This window comes from Hyaena hyaena, unplaced genomic scaffold (assembly GCF_003009895.1).
Source record: "Hyaena hyaena isolate Hyena2069 unplaced genomic scaffold, ASM300989v1 scaffold_277, whole genome shotgun sequence".
Classification (NCBI taxonomy): Eukaryota; Metazoa; Chordata; class Mammalia; order Carnivora; family Hyaenidae; genus Hyaena; species Hyaena hyaena.
The window spans coordinates 754,697-770,776 of record NW_024080905.1 but is presented as its reverse complement, the minus strand read 5'-3'; the positions used below and the strand labels follow the sequence as shown (position 1 = coordinate 770,776).

General features: G+C 38.8%; 1 protein-coding gene across 1 annotated transcript in view; it reads left to right on the top strand.

The window, feature by feature from the left end:
• MRC1 (mannose receptor C-type 1) overlaps positions 1 to 16,080 on the top strand; it is a 106,475-nt gene that overhangs the window by 22,448 nt on the left and 67,947 nt on the right. The window contains exons 4-7 of the mRNA XM_039245891.1: positions 15 to 179; positions 7,778 to 7,891; positions 10,890 to 11,036; positions 15,461 to 15,646. Of these exons, the coding sequence (XP_039101822.1) occupies positions 15 to 179; positions 7,778 to 7,891; positions 10,890 to 11,036; positions 15,461 to 15,646 (612 nt within the window). The remainder of the gene's footprint in view (positions 1 to 14; positions 180 to 7,777; positions 7,892 to 10,889; positions 11,037 to 15,460; positions 15,647 to 16,080) is intronic.

The following is a 16,080-nucleotide window of genomic DNA, read 5'->3' as shown; positions in this document are numbered from 1 at the left end:
TGATTCTTTTACAGTTGAGGGCAGTGAAAGCTTATGGAACAAAGACCCGCTGACTAGCATCTCCTACCAGATAAACTCCAAATCGGCTCTAACTTGGCATCAGGCGAGGAGAAGTTGCCAACAACAAAATGCCGAGCTCTTGAGTATCACGGAAATCCATGAGCAAACATACCTGACAGGTAAGGACAGTAAAAGAAAAGGAAGTTGTAAGTAAGGTCAGGATGGTTTTATTTCTCTCCAGGTTAGCCTAAGAGCCATCGGCACAGGGGATTATAGACAGACATCATGATAGAGTCAGTCCCAGGCAGGTTCCATCCCAGCGTCTGAAACATTGGCCCCGGGTTGGCAAATGGCTTGTGTCTTATCAGCCAACTCTCCCCCATCCATTGTGACAGTCTCTCTAGAACGTGGGTTGAAAAGGATTCCGAGAGTTGGGCTGGGCTCAGAGTAGAAGACGTCTCCATCACTAGGGGATTCTTGGACACAGCAGGGGTACCAAGCTGGTCAAAAGCCCCAGGTCCAACCTTTGAAGCCAAAGGTTGTCTGTCTGCATCATGGCATTCAAAAGGTAAAATGAAGCAAGCGCTCCTGCCACAAGCTGGACAGGTCAAGGGTGGCTCTGAAACTCCACGTCCTTTTTGCTTCCTGTCTCTCACACTCCCAGACCGTACTGGTTTTCAGGCCTTATTGGCATTCTTTCCACAGTGTGTTTGCTTTGGAAGCATTTGTTCTTGTAGGATTATGAAGATGAAAAGAGCTAATGTTTGCTTGAAAGTATTTGTGTTTGCTTCTGAAATCCACACCTGGGGAATGGAGAGATTAGGAGCAGAAACGAGTGGGGAGGAAAAGCATCCTTGATCCCCTGTTCCAGATCTCCTCCCTCCAGGTCCCCCTGACACTGCTACCAGATTAATGTATCTCTGAGCCTATGACCCCCGTGCTCAAAAAGCCCTAAGTGGCTTCTTATTTCCTATCAAGTAATTAACAAAACATCTTTCCCTGGCATTCAGAGGCCGTCATCTGCCCCCTGACAGATGCATTTTGCAGTCTTGACAGAAGGCTTTTGGGTTTCTCATCTTTATCTCATACTTTCTCACCACCACATCTTCAAATCTCATGCCATTTCTTGTACCTGGGATTGCCAAAATTTTACACAGCTGAAATGCAATCTTATCCATTTCCGTCTAGATTTCTCTTCTTTGTTTAGTGCTTTGACTTATTTATTAAAAAAAATTTAATGTTTATTTTTGAGAGAGAGAGACAGACAGAGCACAAGCATGGGGAGGGGCAGAGAGAGAGGAAGACACAGAATCTGAAGAAGGCTCCAGGCTCCAAGCTGTCATACAGAGCCCGATGTGGGGCTCGAACCTGTGAACTGTAAGATCATGACCTGAGCCCATACCAAGAGTCAGATGCTTGACCGACTGAGCCACCCAGGTGCCCCTGCTTTTACTGCTTTTATAATAGCTACTTACATACATGTCGTACTTCCCCTACAAGACTAGAAATACATTTATTTGTTATTTTTCATTCATCTTTCAACAAGGTGGCTGGTACCTGTGTGTGAGGTATTATGCTAGGTTATAGGGACACAGTGGTGATCAAAGCCAGTCATGTCCTGTCTACATGGAGCTTAAAGTCCAGTGGGCAGAACAGAAATAAACAAGAAAACAAACAGATAAATACATGTGACATTTAAGTGCCACGAAGAAAGCAAACTGAAGGCTATGTGGAGAAAGGATAATAACAGCAAATGGCTGAAAATGAGGAATGTCTCATGAGTATTTATGCCTCCCAACCCCCCAAGAGATTCACACAGAACCTTCCAAGGAAGGGAGTCTCAATGAATGTCTGCTGACCGACAAATGACGGTGTAGCACAATGAAAATAATTATCTAGAAATCCAGCCTCGTGCTTAGACAGCCAGGCAGCTTATGGCAGAGACAGTGCAGTGGTTCGTAAATGTGAAGTTGCTTATTAATCACCAGGGAACTTTGTTAAAATAAAGCCGTGTGAGCACAAATTCCAGAGATGCTAGATCAGTAGGTACAGGGGCCAAGAATCAGCATATTCTCAGCCATCCAGCTGATCCTGGGGCTTATAAGTGAGACTGACAAGAGAAAAATAATCTGACCACACTGTGTATTCATAAGCTCAGGGAAGGAATCATGCCTCAGACTGCTCAATGGTTCTGTTTTGTGTAGTCTGGGGGGGCCTTTGTAGTGTTGGGGTGTTGTGTCGGAGTGACTAATGTTTACAACCATGTATATCAATAAGGACAGAAAGCACAGAAAGAGACAAAACTAATTTCATGTAGATGATCAAGGACGAGGAGGGATGATTTAAGACAACCCTGGTGCTATCTGTGTCTGCTGGCGTGGGTGACAGAAGTCTCTCAAAGTTGAAAAGGTTTCTAAACCAGTCAACGAAAGACAAATACCATATGATTTCACTCGTATGTGGAAGCTAAGAAACAAACTAAAGAGCAAAGGGGAAAAAGAGAGAGAGAGAGAGAGAGCATGCGCCCAAGAAAGAGACTCATAACTGTAGAAAATACACTGATGGTCACCAGAGGGGAGGCAGGTGGGGGATGGGTGAAATAGGCTATGAGATTAAGGAGAACACTTGTGAGGAAACCTGGGTGAGGTATTCTGGAATTAAAATAAAAACTTCAAAAAGAAATGGAAATTGTTTCAATTGGCTTTTCTTTTTTTTAAGGGATTCTGTGGGTTGTATTATCTGGGCTCTTCTGAGTTTTACCGGATTTCTGGCTTTCTGGAAGCTAAGGAACTGAGCACAGGTTACTTTTTCACTGCCTTCACCAGCTGCCTAGAGGGAAGGGGTGATGCCCTGATGCCTGCAGAGCAGCTCTGCCAGAAATGCTTTCCTAATCAGCCAGCGCTATTACTGTGTCCCCCAGGACAGCCAACAAGCCCGAAGAGATTCAGAGGCTCAGGTCACCTCAGATACTTATTTGAATCTTATCCAAGCCTCCGGAATTGTAGTCAGCAAATTTTAACTGAAATCTGGATAAGAGTGATTTCTTTAATGAAGTTTGGAGTATTTTCTGCTTTCCTTTAAGTCAAAAATATCATGCATTCAGGAGGGAAAAAAAGCCTGAAGGGGAATTCATAAAATAAAACACAATTTTGTGCTTGGGAGGGAAGATATTCATGATATTCAGGATTTATTGGAATGTATTGGGGGAAGAATCTAGAAAATAATGGTGTGAGTGAAGGACTATGATCTATTGGGGGAAATAGGCCACTAAAAAAAAATACCCACAAATAGTTATACTCTTTTTAGATAGTGAGACTTTTGGGACACCTGGGTGGCTCAGTCGGTTAAGCCTGACTTCGGCTCAGGTCATGATATCACAGTTCGTGGGTTTGAGCCCCGCATCAGGGTCTGTGCTGACAGCTCAGAGTCTGGAGCCTGTCTTCGGATTCTGTGTCTCCCTCTCTCTCTGACCCTCCCCTGCTGATGCTGTCTCTCTCTCTCTCAAAAATAAATAAAAACATTAAAAAATAAAAAAAAATAGACTCTTAAATAAGGTTTATTCTATGCAAGGATTGTGAGCAGTAAATATAATTTTTTTAAATGTCTACGTCATTTCTATGAGTCTCACATCCAGTGAGCTGCCATTTATTGAGCAGATGCTGTATTCCGGGTGCTGGGCTTTCTTTCTAAAGCTCATGCCTACCTCCTAAATGAATATTATTGTCTCCGCTTTATAGATGAAATAGCAGACTAGACGGGAGAAGCTTGACACTTGCCCACTGCCTCCTGTTCAGAAAATAGTTGGGTTGGAACTGGGCACCATCTTTCCATTTCACTCTGCATGGGTCCTACTCACAAAATGAGCAAGGATCTGGTGGTCCCCGAGGCACTAAGGAGAACCCTAATTTAGCTGTGAACAGCTCCCTTGTCCAGTGAACTTAGTCTAAACTAAGTCTAGGGGCGCCTGGGTGGCTTAGTCGGTTAAGCGTCCGACTTTCGCTTAGGTCAGGATCTCGCGGTTCGTGGGTTCGAGCCCCGCGTCGGGCTCTGTGCTGACTGCCAGCTCAGAGCCTGGAGCCTGTTTCAGTCTGTGACTCCCTCTCTCTCTGACCCTCCCCTGCTCACGCTGTCTGTCTGTCTCTCTCTCCCTCCTAGAAATAAAAATAAAACATTAAAAAAAAATTTTATAAACTAAGTCTGATTTCCCTTTGCCCTCAGGGTTTAACCACTCTGCCCAGTGGTACTTTCTTTACATCATCCACACACATTGCATCATATCCTCACTTCCGTTTCTACCCCCCAAATGCTGGGACACTATTTAATCCTCAATTCCTGAACCAGAGTTCTAGCCACACATGTGTAGGTTTAGGATTTACAGAACCGAGATAAGATGTAGGAACTGAAAGTTGGCTCCTTACCCTGATTGTTTTCAGGGCTGGCTGGAAAAAGAACTGAACCCCGATACAGAGCAGATGAAAGCCAAGTGTAACACTGGACATGAATACATCATCTGTTAGAAATAAGTGCCAAAGCAGGTGGATAACCATTTCAGACTATTGTGCAGAAAAATCAAGAATCGAAACATTCAGTGTGCGGAATTGATACTCTGTGTTGTAATGCTAACAAAGCCTTGGTCCCTCTATGAAATTAGAACAGCACATTCGAGAAAGACATTTGTGGATGATGACTGTCTGCTTTAAGTGACATATTTAACACAAAATTTGAATTTTGTTTCTAATCACACTTTGTGCCTTGTTTGATTCAACAAAGAGTAATAATAATAATAAGAAGACAGCTTACATTTATTGGGCAATTGTTATGTGTTAGGCCCTGGTTTTGAGAAGTAATCATTAATTTAATTTCTCAAAATAAGCCTACAAGTACCTACAGCAGATGTGGGATGTCAGAGAATAGATAATTCCCTTAAGAACCTATCATCTTTTCTTGGTATGCCCAACATAGTAATTTCAGCAGTCTCAGATGAAAATCGACTTTAGTTTTTCCTATAGCCAGTGAATTATTTATAGTTTTGAAAATGTACAAGTGTGTATTTTCTTAACTAATAAATTTTTTAAAACATCAGGGTATTTGACTTTGGGAAATAGCTGTATTTAATATTTGCGAAACGCTACTGTCAGCATCCTTTCCTCGAGTATCCACCTCTGCAAGTCCAGAGATAATTATTATTCAAGTTACTGCAATTTTAAATAATTTATGAAAAAAATCATTCAGGGCTCAATGGTATTTAACAGAGCAATTATTAACATACAATGTAGTATCCATATGACACCATTTTTAAGGCATAGCCTGGTAGACAAGTGTTTCCTCTTGACATATTACAAGTTACCCATTTCATAAATGAGGTAGGACACTATTTTTTAGTTGGTTTCTTTAACTTATCCTAAAGTTATATCCTTTATTTATATACATAAATAAAGTTATATAAGCAATAATATTGTACTCAAAATAGTTTTAATAACTATGTTTTTACTATCTGTAAAAATAATTAAGAAACTAAAAGGAAGCCATTGATAAGATGAATAGAACATTGATTTCACGTGAATAAATTGTTATCGCTGTATTATTATTTTTTTAAATGAATGCAGTCATCCTTGATGTGCTCATCCCAGAGATTTAAGACTAAAGAAATATAAAGACTCCCTTTTTGATAATGTCATCCCCTTGGTATAGTGTACAGTAAACATTTCTAGTTTGGGGTAAGATTTCAACTTTGGAGAACCAGAACTTGAGTCTTCACAGGTGACAAGAGTGAGTTCTGGCATGGGCTGTGGGCTGGGAAGGAATGACGTGTATCAGAAATATCTGTCTAGTTCACCATTGTTTATTTAAAGGTGCCCTAACATTGAGAGTTATCTAGAAAGCATAATATATCTAGAAAGGGTAGTAATTCATAGGTAAGTTTAATTTGAACAGGAATCAAATCCACTGGAGAAACCACATTGAACCCTGAGTTCCAATCCTGATCCACTAATCCTCTACTTCATTCCCCATGTATCTCAATGTCTGTGTCTCTGGTTTTTCCTCTATAAAATGAAAGAATTGGGCTAGATACTTCCCAGGGTACATAAAGTACCTACATGTAAGAGCTGTGCTAACTCAAACTTTTCTTCCAGAACACTTGATAAAAACGAGCAAATCGGAATTAATTTTTACTGATTTTTACATTCCAGCATTTAATTTCATCCCATTGTTATTTTATTATTTATTTACAGAAATCCCACCATAGGGTTTCTGTTTCAGTATTGACTCCAGGATTGAGTTCAGTTCTGTTTGTTAAACATCAGTCCACCTAATCACCATCAACCTAATCACGCTCAACTTGAGGATAATCAATACCCTCAAGTGGGTATTTTTCACCTCCCTTTGCAAGTACATCTCTGCCAGATGCGAAGTAAACTGAGTGCAACACTCAGGTCACATGACCTCTAAGACAGTCATTTGCACTTTTATGGAAGTGGATGTAATAAATGTGAGATATGATTATTTACTGAGTCACTGTAACTTTGATTCATTTGAATTGGTGACACAAATGTGTGCCTAATGTGTGCTAATGAAAAATTAGGGAAAATGGTAGCAACGTTGAGAGAGCTCGGTTTGGTAACATCAGAACTAAAGAGTCAGGGCTTCAGTGTCATGAGACATTATCATAGTTTGTGAGAAATACAGGGCTCAGAATAGAGTAAGTGATAATTCTCACCTTGACAAGAATACTCACCTAAGTTTGGTATTTTATGAAAGACAAAGGACAGTTTTGTGTTTGATAAACTCTTCAATCAACTAAAAAGAGAACAGAGAATTTGTTTTAAAAATGTTTAAAACAAAACACTACGTATGGGTGGCTCAGTCGGTTAGGCGTCCAACTTTGGCTCAGGTCATGATCTTGTAGTCGATGAGTTTGAACCCCGTGTTGGGCTCTGTGCTGACAGCTCAGAGCCTGAAGCCTGGTTCAGATTCTGTGTGTGTGTGTGTGTGTGTGTGTGTGTCTGTCCGTCCCTCCCCCACTCATGCTCTGTCTCTCTCTGTCTCTCAAAAATAAATAAACATTAAAAAAAAATAAGTTTAAAAACCTTTAGGTAGTAACAGATGAGAGTGTTTGACTCTGGAGGGCTGAGGTCCTTGTGGCTTGTTTTTTTATTCCGTATCAGGCCTGACACAGAATTTGAATAATATAATTATGATTTTATGAAGTGCATAAGCAAAGAGTCATTCATGTTAGCCAAAGATTTTACTCTTAGAATTTAAGCAAAATCTTAATGAAAAGTGATTTTTAAAAATGTCATGAAATAAAATTCTTAGGATAAGTTCTAGAATGTAAGACTGGGTAATAATTTCTGAGACTGATAGATCAAACTGTTTATTAAACATTTTTATGGTAGAAAACTTTGAATTTTATCCAAAATAAACCTTGTGCTCTAAAATGAAGTCATGTTATTATTTGAGGATAGAGAAATGAAAAGCAAATTCACACCAGCATTTTCAAGATGGTGGGGTTGAAGCCTGGTCAGATCTGAGTTAGAAGCTCAGAAGGAATCTTAATAGGTCTTAGTAAGAATCTTACACTCTTCCCTCCGTTTCTTTATCAGCCAATGGAAATAGTAGTTTACCTCAGGTTGTTAGGAGAATCAAAGGAGAAATGTTAGGCATGGTTTTTTATTACTTCCCTCAAATACATTTTGAGTCAAGTGCTTAAGTGCATTTGATTTCATTGTCTTTTCCAAATGTCAGTTTTGTTTTTGTTTTTGCTTTTGTTCTATAGGATTAACCAGTTCCTTGACTTCAGGACTCTGGATTGGACTCAATAGCCTGAGTTTCAACAGTGGCTGGCAGTGGAGTGGTGGGAGCCCATTCCGATATTTGAACTGGCTACCAGGTAGGGTTCAGCTTGCCTGTGGATAGACTCATCTAAATTCAGTTTATCTGGAGACCAGGGAGATCTTCATGATCTCGCATGTAGGGTTCAAAGGAAAGAATTTGAAGTCGCTTTGAAATCTGCCAACATGATTTGTGTATACTAAAACCATAAGGGTATACTTGTGTCCCAGGATAGGGATTTGTCTGAGAGGATAAGCACACAGATCAATACAGGATTCTTTGAAAGTGTACATTTTCTGAGTATCCTTGATTTGCTAGGTATTATATTCAAAATCACATTTTTGAATTTTACAGTGTTCCAGTTGAAAGTGCTTATGTATAAAATGTATACTTATGATATATATATACTGTATAATTCTATATAGTATATTCAAGATTTCATATGTATTTATTTATAGACACACAAAGTATGAATTTAAGCAAATATGAATTATTGGGGGCTGGACAATTTCTCATTATTGTGAGCCCTGAGATATTTGCGATATATCTGTCATCGTCATAATGATCTTAAGGTCTACATTAACATCATTTTCTCCAATTGTTAATCTAATAGATTGGATTAAAATAATATTACAGCCACAGATGATGATATTCCATACTAGCATAATAATGCATTAGACTTTTGTTTGCAATTTGTAGTTTAATTGTAAAACACACACACACACACAGTTGGGTGATGATCAAGTCTTCAACAGCTTTCTGATTTTTTGGAGGACAGAAAATGCTCTGAACTACATGTCTACATTGTCTTAACATACAGGTAACAACATAAAGGAGACTAAATAACAAATATGTTTTATACATACAGCAATTCTTTAGAGAAAACAAAAAGACCAAAGGTGATAAAAAAAAACTTGTACCTTGTTGACCAATACCAACCATTATTAGAAGCTGCCCAAGGAACTCTGTTGAGTTTGATTCAATGCTCCCCACCTTGACCTCCACCCCTAACCCCTACTAATCTTGATTTTTTAGCAGAGTGCAATTAATGATTACCAATGTCTGCCATGGTTGTGGGAAAGGATGGGTCACATCTTCATTTGCTAGCTCTGCTTCAAGAAATATGTTTCTTCATATGGTCATACTTCTTTCTTAAAAGCTAATGAATGGGTTTTACATCTGGCTTAGGAAATTAAACTCTATTCTGTACTACTGACTGATGGTATTTAAAGGAAATAAAGTCTTTGAAAATAATAAATAAATAAATAAATAAATAAATAGTAAGAGATTATTCAGAATCGATGCCGAAACACAAAAGGGAATTTTTAGAGGATATATTTTGGTTTAAATTGATTTGCTTTAAATCTGAAATTCCACTTCCAATGCATTCCTTCCATGCATAGTTACAGGACTGTCACTAGAGTCCTCTCTATTTGTCCCTACAATATGGGACAGACATTGCAAGGCAATATCAGATGTCTGTTTTGTGGGTGAGGATTAATGTCCGATTAAATTGGAGAATGGCAGTTGGGCTCTATCAGATCATTAGATAATGATCTTTTTTTCTTTTTTTTCAGGAAATAGAATTTACTCTTTGTTGCTTAATTATCATACTTTGAGCAAGTCACTTTATTTATCATGCACTTTTGGAGTTATTATTGTAATACTTAACCACGTGCATCCCTAGAGTTCAGTGAGAAAATAGGGGGGTTAACTTCGGTGAAAGTGAGGAGTGAAATTGGAATACTAATGAGAAAGGAAAAGGAAGTAAACCAAATTCCTGAGAAGTAGTAGGTGCAAGATTAAATCACCTTCTGAAATAATAGGAGAGTTTCTCCAAACTAAAATTAGAAACCATGTGGAATATCAGAAGCTTTTATTGCATACAGTATTTGATCAAGCATTCAATTGAATACTTACCAAGTAAAACATCGATGAAAACACATTCACATTTGAAGTGAGGGTGTTTTATACAAATGATGTAGAAGTCTGAATTAGAACACATGACTGTGGTAGCCATTTAATGACAACTAATTGCTGTATCAAAGTCCTTATTGCTAACAACAATTTCCTTTGTGTGCTATTCCACTAGTTTTAAAAAAAAATTTGACAAAAGCTTTGCGGAGCAGGTGATATGATTCCCATCTTGCAGGAAGGGAAAGTGAGGTCCAGGCCCACATTATATACATGTCACAGGTCACAAAGCAGCATCATTAATAAAATGTGGCTCATTACCCATAGTCAGGTGTGAGATGGAGCTAGTTTTCAGAGTCCTGTTTTTAAAATCCTATATTTACAAGCAGAAATGCATGAGAGTTGTGGGTACCACTGCATATGTACATTGTCTTCCCAAAGTTGACTTTATCTGGTTCTTTTATCAGTTTTCAGTAAGATACAGAGTGAGGGATTAGCAGTCAAAAATCTTCAGTAGGCTGGGTTGAAAATCTTGAGAAAGCTTAGTTTTGGGTTTACTCGATTGGCCTTTCTCGTGTCATGATGTTCCCCAAACTTTCCTTCTCTGGTCTTTCTCCTCTTCACTGTCTTCCTCTCCTGTCTCCTCTCCCTAATTGAAGAAAGTTTTCCCACATTCAGAAATTCTCTAGTTTGCTCCTCATGGTTAGCCTTACTTAGCTTTTTGGGAGGTGTTCACAGTTTTTCATATGGCTGCTTTGGTACATCCTGTCTTTTGTATTTTGTTAGGTACCTCTCTGCTTTATATAACCAAGTGCTTTATATAACAAGCCCAGTGTGAAGACTGTTCAGGATCATAAGGTCTAGACTTTATTGTTGATATGGTGGGAAAAAAAAGTTATTTCAGAGAAGTGAACTTGTATAATCAACACTTTAGACACTGAAATCATCCAACAACAAGAAAAGAAATAGACACCCAACACCTCTTTTGCTCTGTAGTCAGTAAAGATTTATCGATGAATTTACAGCAGAAGACAGAATGGAGATCCATTAAATTCCAAGGATGAAGATATGAGAGTTTAGGGGGGCTATTTACTTGTATTACCTATGATAATCCCACTGTGATTTTTTCCTTTTCCCCACAGGAAGTCCATCAACAGAACCTGGAAAAAGCTGCGTGTCATTAAATCCCGGGAAAAATGCTAAATGGGAAAATCTGGAATGTGTTCAGAAACTAGGCTATATTTGCAAAAAAGGCAACACAACTCTGAATTCTTTTGTGATTCCCTCTGGTAAGTGGTCCATTTGATCTGCAGTATATAAAATATTATCATTTAAAGAAGAAAATTATGGCTTACATAACTGCGTGAAATGGCAGGTTTTGTTGATAATTTATGGATTAAACATAATGATATTCCTGCAGAACCTCTTTTTCTTGGTTACTGGTAATGGTCGCTAACATTTCCAGAGTGTGCTCTAGTGCTCGGATCATGCACCAAGCCTTTAAAAGAACAGAAATAAGAATTCTGTCCTCATAGCAGCTCTGTAGGATAGGCATGATCGTTCACACATTCTAGATGAGGAGAAGGATATTCAGAGGATATATGAAACTTGCACATGTGACAAAACTGGAACCCAAGCTAGGAAATACATATCTGAAAGGGACGTTATTATATTCTCACCACTTAAGGTTCCACATGAACTCTAATGGTGTAAGTTTCGCATCTCAAGTAGAAGTCTTCACAGAAATGGGAGAAGACATCCCAAAGGTATGAACTGAATTTTACATACCAGCTAGACTCTGGGAAAAGAATCCCATCATGCTCTCTCTTATAATTTTATCGAAGAATTTAATTACTAAGGCGAGAATGCAGCCTCTTTTCAAATCAGCAAAAAGCAAACAACCTGCACTTTTTTCATTGCAAGCTGATATCGGAGAGATACTTACTGCTCTAAAGGGCTGCCTGGCTGGCTGGAAAGCTGGATGGATTCTTTGCAGAAATCTGACAGCGTGGCATTCTTGAGTTTTCTCCTTGACTTTTAAAATCAATTTCATTGCGTGGCTGGAAAATCAAAAGGTACAAAATGGCAGAAAATAATAGTATTTTCCTTCCATCTCTATGCATTTCTCCTCCCTGGTAAAGAACTGTTTCTGGGTATTTACCCTCACCTGGGTATTTGATAAATATATAAACAAATATGCTAATAATTATTTTTGTCTGTTTTATACAAGTAGCAGCCTATGATACATACATTCTTTACTTTTTGCACTTAAAAATTTTGGACATCTTTCCTTATTAGACATTAATAGCCTCTTTGTTTCTATGGCTGCATTGCAGAGAGAGATCATCCATCTATTACTGGACCTTCAATTTACTTCCAGCTTTTTTTATTATTATAAACAATCCCACAGCAACTAACTTTATACACGTATCATTTCATGCTTGTGATTATTCCTAGCAGTGGCATTGCTGGATCAGAGAGTGGGTGTGTTCGCAATTTTAATAGATACACATATGATCGAGATCTCCAATGGGTACAGTAAGGGTCGTGGTTCTTGGGTTTGATGATATTTGGTTCTTGGGTTTGATATTTACAGAGGCACCATTTTAACCTCAGTCGTTCTTGTACTTCATCTCCTCCATTCCTCCTGTAGGAGAAATAGGATTCTTCTTTTGTCTTGGAAAAGATCATACAGTTCTTCGGAAGATTGGAATTGCCACTTTGGGGGAAAGGAGAATGGTTGTTTTATAGCTTCCTTGCTTCAGGAAGCAGAATTCTGGAACTTGACCTTGTTCCTTAATCCCCAGTTGTAGCTTCCTCATCTGTAAGGGAAATAATAATACCTGTTCTTCCTGTGAAAATTTGTTCATACCGTCAAGCATTCAGTAAATTATTCTTATCTGTCTACTTCTGTCTACTATGCCTCACCTTCACTTTGAATTTCTCTATTTTTCCTGGATTAATTGTTCTTTCTTATCTATAAGCTCAAAACAACCAAGGCTGGTAAAAGCATATGAGAGTGAAAATGATGCAGTGCCCATGATTGGTGACCCTCTTGGGCAGGAGTTCTGCCTTGCACCCCATTGGTCTTTTTTTTTTTTTTAATGTTTTTTATTTATTCTTGAGACACAGAGAGAAAGAGCATGAGCTGGGGAGGGGCAGAGAGAGAGGGAGACACAGAATCTGAAACAGGCTCCAGGCTCTGAGATGGCAGTCAGCACAGAGCCCGATGTGGGGCTCGAACCCATGGACCGCAAGATCATGACCTGAGCTGAAGTCGGATGCTCAACTGACTGAGCCACCCAGGTGCCCCCCCCCCCCCACACCTCGTTGTTCCTTCTAATGCTAGCTTGTTTGTTCACGAATCTTGGTTCTCTAGACCTGCATTGTCCAGTTCGGTAGCCACTGAGCCACAGTGGGAACTGAGAGCATGAAGCCTGGCTGGTCTGAACTGCTCTGAGCATAAAATACATACTGCACTTTCAAGACTTAGCATGCAAAAATGTAAAACATCTCATTATTTATTTTTTATATATCGATTATATGTTGAAATGATAATATTTGGGATATACTGGGTTAAATAAAATACATCAGTAACATTAAATTTACCCATTTCTCTTTTTACTTTTATTTAACATGGCTACTAGCAAATTTAAAGGTATATATGTGGCACTCACTTGTGGCTTACGTTATGTCTCCGTTAGACAGTATCGCTCTACAGGAGCAGATGATCTTTTGTGGCTGTCCCATGGCACTCATTTTCATTGGCAATCTTCATGTTTTTAGTTATTTTTAAAGGTCCTCTGTTCAGTTTTTGAGGTCCTCAGTATTGGCTGCATTATTTTCACTTTCCTAGTTAGCAAAATCAAAATACCCCACCAGAGGGCTCCAAAGCTATACTAAGTTTTCCTTCCTTCCTTCCTTCCTTCCTTCCTTCCTTCCTTCCTTCCTTCCTTCCTTCCTTCCTTCCTTCCTTCCTCTCTCTCTCTCTTTCTTTCTTTCTCTCTCTCTCTCCATTCCTCCCTCCCTCCCTTCTTTCCTCTCTTCCTTTGTAACATGACAGTGCACAATATCTCAATTGTATTGAGGGGCTAGAATTTTTAAGTATGTGCATTTTTTCCTGTTACAATAATGCAGTCATCGTGGGTGACTGTTCACTTAAATGACTACTGTAAACAGAATCCTGGACTCAAAGATGTGGCAGTCTTAGTCTTTAAGGAAAAATGACTTGAAGGGATTCATGAATTGAAGAGCAAACATTCACTGTATTGAACATTTACTAAGGGAGCACTTCTGAGAACATTTACTACCAAACAAATATGCAAATTAACCTTCATTTGGTAATCTAGTCCCTCTTTAAGCAAGGTGCATTGCTAAATTGCAGTTTGAAAGAGTTTCTGTAAATGGTAATGCAAAGCTGCTGTGCATCACATATATCTTCAGTTCTTTTTCTCAACCACCACTCATCACACCTGCCCCATGCTGGTTCTAGGGTGTACAAGGAGGAATAATGTGGATCTCTGCCTACAAATATCTTTCCCTTCACTTTCCCCAGCTCGTTACTACTAGAGTACATTTTTTCTGCAACGTGAAACCAAGATTTATGAAATTCGCCCGTAACTATTAGTAGTAATAATTAGGATATTGACCACTATTACACGTTGACTTAAATAATATTGTGTGGTATTTGCAGTTTATAGGAACATTATCTCAGATGCTTTCTGGTTCAGAAGAACGCAGTGAGGATGGGTAGTTTAATATTAGTATTAGTATTACTATTATGGAAGTGTTTTTATATATATGGATACTTTGGTTCACGTGATGTGACTTGCCCAAGGTCACACAACTCATGGCAAATTCAGGTGTTGCCTGAAGGGTTCTGAATCTAATTCCCTGTGATCTCCAGAGTATCATGTGCCATCTTGTGGGGGGCAAGCCAGAGGGAGTGGCCCTGGCAGCCAAATGCCGCCGTTGGGGTCTCTGTGGTTCCTTCTTGGCCTTTCTGCCCCCACCCATTCTATTCCCCACGTTAACACATTTTTTGTGCCTGTTTTGTGAGTATTGTCCTTCTTCTGAGCAGTGATTGGCTCCCTACTGTTCATAAAATAGCAGTAAACTGAAATCTTTCAAGGAGTGTATTGTCTGTCAAATCTTCTGTGCCTCGAGCATTTATGTAACATGCTTAGTGCAGGTTTGCTGATGATAAAATGAGACAATCTATTGCATTTTTGTGTGGCTTTGCAGGTACAATTTTTTTAAAAGAATTTTCACACTTAGCTTTATTTTATTTTATTATTTTTTTAATGTTTACTTTTGAGAGAGAGAGAGAGCACGAGTGAGGGAGAGGCAGAGAGAGAAGGAGACAGAGAACCCAAAGCAGGCTCTGCGCTGTCAGCGCAAAGCCTGACCTGGGGCATGATCCCACGAATCGTGAGATCATGACTTGTGCCAAAGTCATACTCTCAACCAACTGAGCCACCCAGGCACCCCTAGTTTTATTTTAAAATGAAAAATGGATTCATATAGTTTGTAGTCGAAAAGCAAACACAACCTGCTTTATCTTTTGTGAATATGCATGCCAAAAATGAAAAACAAATGTTACCTTTATTTGCTTATAACTATGAACTGCTTTTTTATATAGAATGATAGAAACTTCTGTTATAATTAAAACAATCTTCCCTTTTAAATGTTTTCCAAACTCTTTTCTCTCTAGAAAGTGATGTGCCCACTAACTGTCCAAGCCAGTGGTGGCCATATGTAGGTCACTGTTACAAGATTTACAGAGAGGAGAAGAAGATCCAAAGAGATGCCTTGACTGCATGTAGGAAGGAAGGTGGCGATCTAGCCAGTATCCACACCATCGAGGAATTTGACTTTATCTTCTCCCAGCTGGGATATGGTGAGAACCTTTAAATCCATAATATGCTTGGCTCCTCCCACTCTCCACCCATCACTAGAAAATTTAATCATAAATATTAACTTTAATGATTTAAAATTAATAGATTATTTAGTACAATAAATATTAATCACTCATAAAAAGTAGACATTGTTTAGACATTTAAAGAGTTGTTATCACAAAGAGAGAATTTGACTTATTTTTCTTTTAATATGTAATCAATTGATGGACAGTTTTAAAAAAATCCTTTTTGCCTATATAATCCAGATTCAGAGCAGCCTACCTTAAATTTGTCAATAATATTTCATTTATCAGAAGTATTTGTATGTATGTATTTTCTTATTTTTGAGAGGGCATGAGTAGGGGTGGGGGGCAAAGAGAGAAGGAGACACAGAATTGGAAGCAGGCTCCAGGCTCTCAGCTGTTGGCACAGAGCC